Below are 1,597 nucleotides of genomic sequence, written 5' to 3'. Positions count from 1 at the left end.
GGTAGCTGGCCTGGAGGACACAGGGCCCAGTGGTGGCTCAGCTGGGGCCCAGGGGCCCTGTGTGTGGGGACAGTGAGTGTCCACAGGGCCCAGAGGGAGGAGGTGGTGGAGACCGAGCGTGGGTGTGGACGCGGTCTCGGCAGCCTCCACCACGGCTCATCTCAGCGCCCCAGCCAGGGAGCCCTGGCAATGGACCCCTATGGGCTCCAGAGCCTGGAGCCTGTGAGGTGGGCACTGCGGCTCAGGTGGCTGTCCGTATCCCGGTGCCAGTCCCTGTGAGCCCTGTCCCTGGCCGTGGCCAGGAACACGATGTTGTCCTCTGTGAGGCCCTGCGCTCTGGACAGGCGGATGAACTTCTCTGGCGTCCCAGCGGGCAGCGTCCAGGTCCTGGCTGCAGCCAGGGCACCGCACAGCCCTGAGTCACGGCTCCAGCCACCTGTCCCAGGTCCCCTCTGCCCCAGGTCATGCAGGGTCAGGTGTGGGGGCTCACCCAGCAGGCTGACCCTGATGACTGGCTGGCCGGCCGCCTGTCTGTGGGACAGCAGCAGCGCGAAGCTGGTGTAGTTGGTGTCGACCACCTGGACCTGCTCTGTGTCAGCGCCGGGCCCTGTGGGCACAGGTGTCAGCCCTGCCGGCCCCTCCGCACCCCACCCCTGTCCCACTTACCTCCATGGTCCACAGTGAACCGTCCCGGCTGGGGTGCCGGCACCAGCAGGTAAGACCAGGTGTCACAGTGCTTGCCCCTGTGGGGGTCAGGAGGGGCCGAGGGCTGAGGTCGCCCATGCCCCCCAGGCTGGGCTCTTCCCTGGAGTTCCCCCCCAGGCTGTGGGCTCAGCCCGGGGCCCCTCCAGCCCTCTGCTCCTCCCTGGAGCTCGGCCCACCCAGTGTGTGTGCCAGGCTGCCCCAGGATCCCAGGACCAGACTGCACAGGCGTGACAGTGAAAGGTGTTTCCGGGCAGCAGCCTCCCACCTGGCACCCTCAACCAGCATGGGGCAGGTGTGGGTGCACATGGGTCGGGGGGTGAGATGGCCCAGACGACCTGGCTTTGGTTCTGAGAGGTCACAGAGGAGCAGGTAAGCTGCTGTGGCATCTGGTCCCCCATGGCTGTGCTTGGCACCTGGATCAAGCCAGATGAGGTACCCAGAGCCCAAGACCCTGTGGAGGGTCTACATGTGGCCAAACCCTAAAGGTGACACCCAGATTTGTGGGACAGTGCTCCCACGGGCGGGGACTGGGCAGATGCATCTCCCCTTCCCCTGGACTGGACTTCTCCGGGCCCAGTCCTATGGGTGCTTTGCTACTTGGACTCTAAGAGACCTGACAGGGACGCCCCTGGGCCTCCTCAGCACACCAGGTAGGTGAGCGAGGAGGGTGGTGTGGTGGAGAGGTGACCTCAGTGTCCCTGATCCCTGGGAAGGTGAGGCCTCTTCAGGTTCCTGCAGCTGTCCATCCCCCCAACTGGGGATGGGCACCCGGTCCTAGCCAATCAGAGTTCTCAGTGATGTTGCAATTGGTTAAGAGAAGCATATGACTCAGGAAGAGCCAATCAGAGTCTGTTCCCAAACTAGCCCAGCCGCATTTTTTTTTTTTTTTTTG

The 1,597-nt window shown here is 64.5% G+C and overlaps 1 protein-coding gene across 1 annotated transcript in view; it reads right to left on the bottom strand.

Moving 5' to 3' along the window:
- Lcn12 (lipocalin 12) overlaps nt 1–1,597 on the bottom strand; it is a 3,659-nt gene continuing 2,062 nt past the window's right edge. Inside the window, exons 3-5 of the mRNA XM_010608822.1 lie at nt 667–743; nt 491–607; nt 1–391 (exon numbers count right to left, since the gene is read on the bottom strand). Coding sequence (XP_010607124.1) covers nt 198–391; nt 491–607; nt 667–743 — 388 coding nt within the window. The 3' untranslated portion in view covers nt 1–197. The remainder of the gene's footprint in view (nt 392–490; nt 608–666; nt 744–1,597) is intronic.

This window comes from Fukomys damarensis, unplaced genomic scaffold (genome assembly GCF_012274545.1).
Source record: "Fukomys damarensis isolate Sample0158 unplaced genomic scaffold, DMR_v1.0_HiC HiC_scaffold_36, whole genome shotgun sequence".
NCBI lineage: Eukaryota > Metazoa > Chordata > Mammalia > Rodentia > Bathyergidae > Fukomys > Fukomys damarensis.
This window is presented reverse-complemented; position numbering and strand designations above follow the sequence as displayed.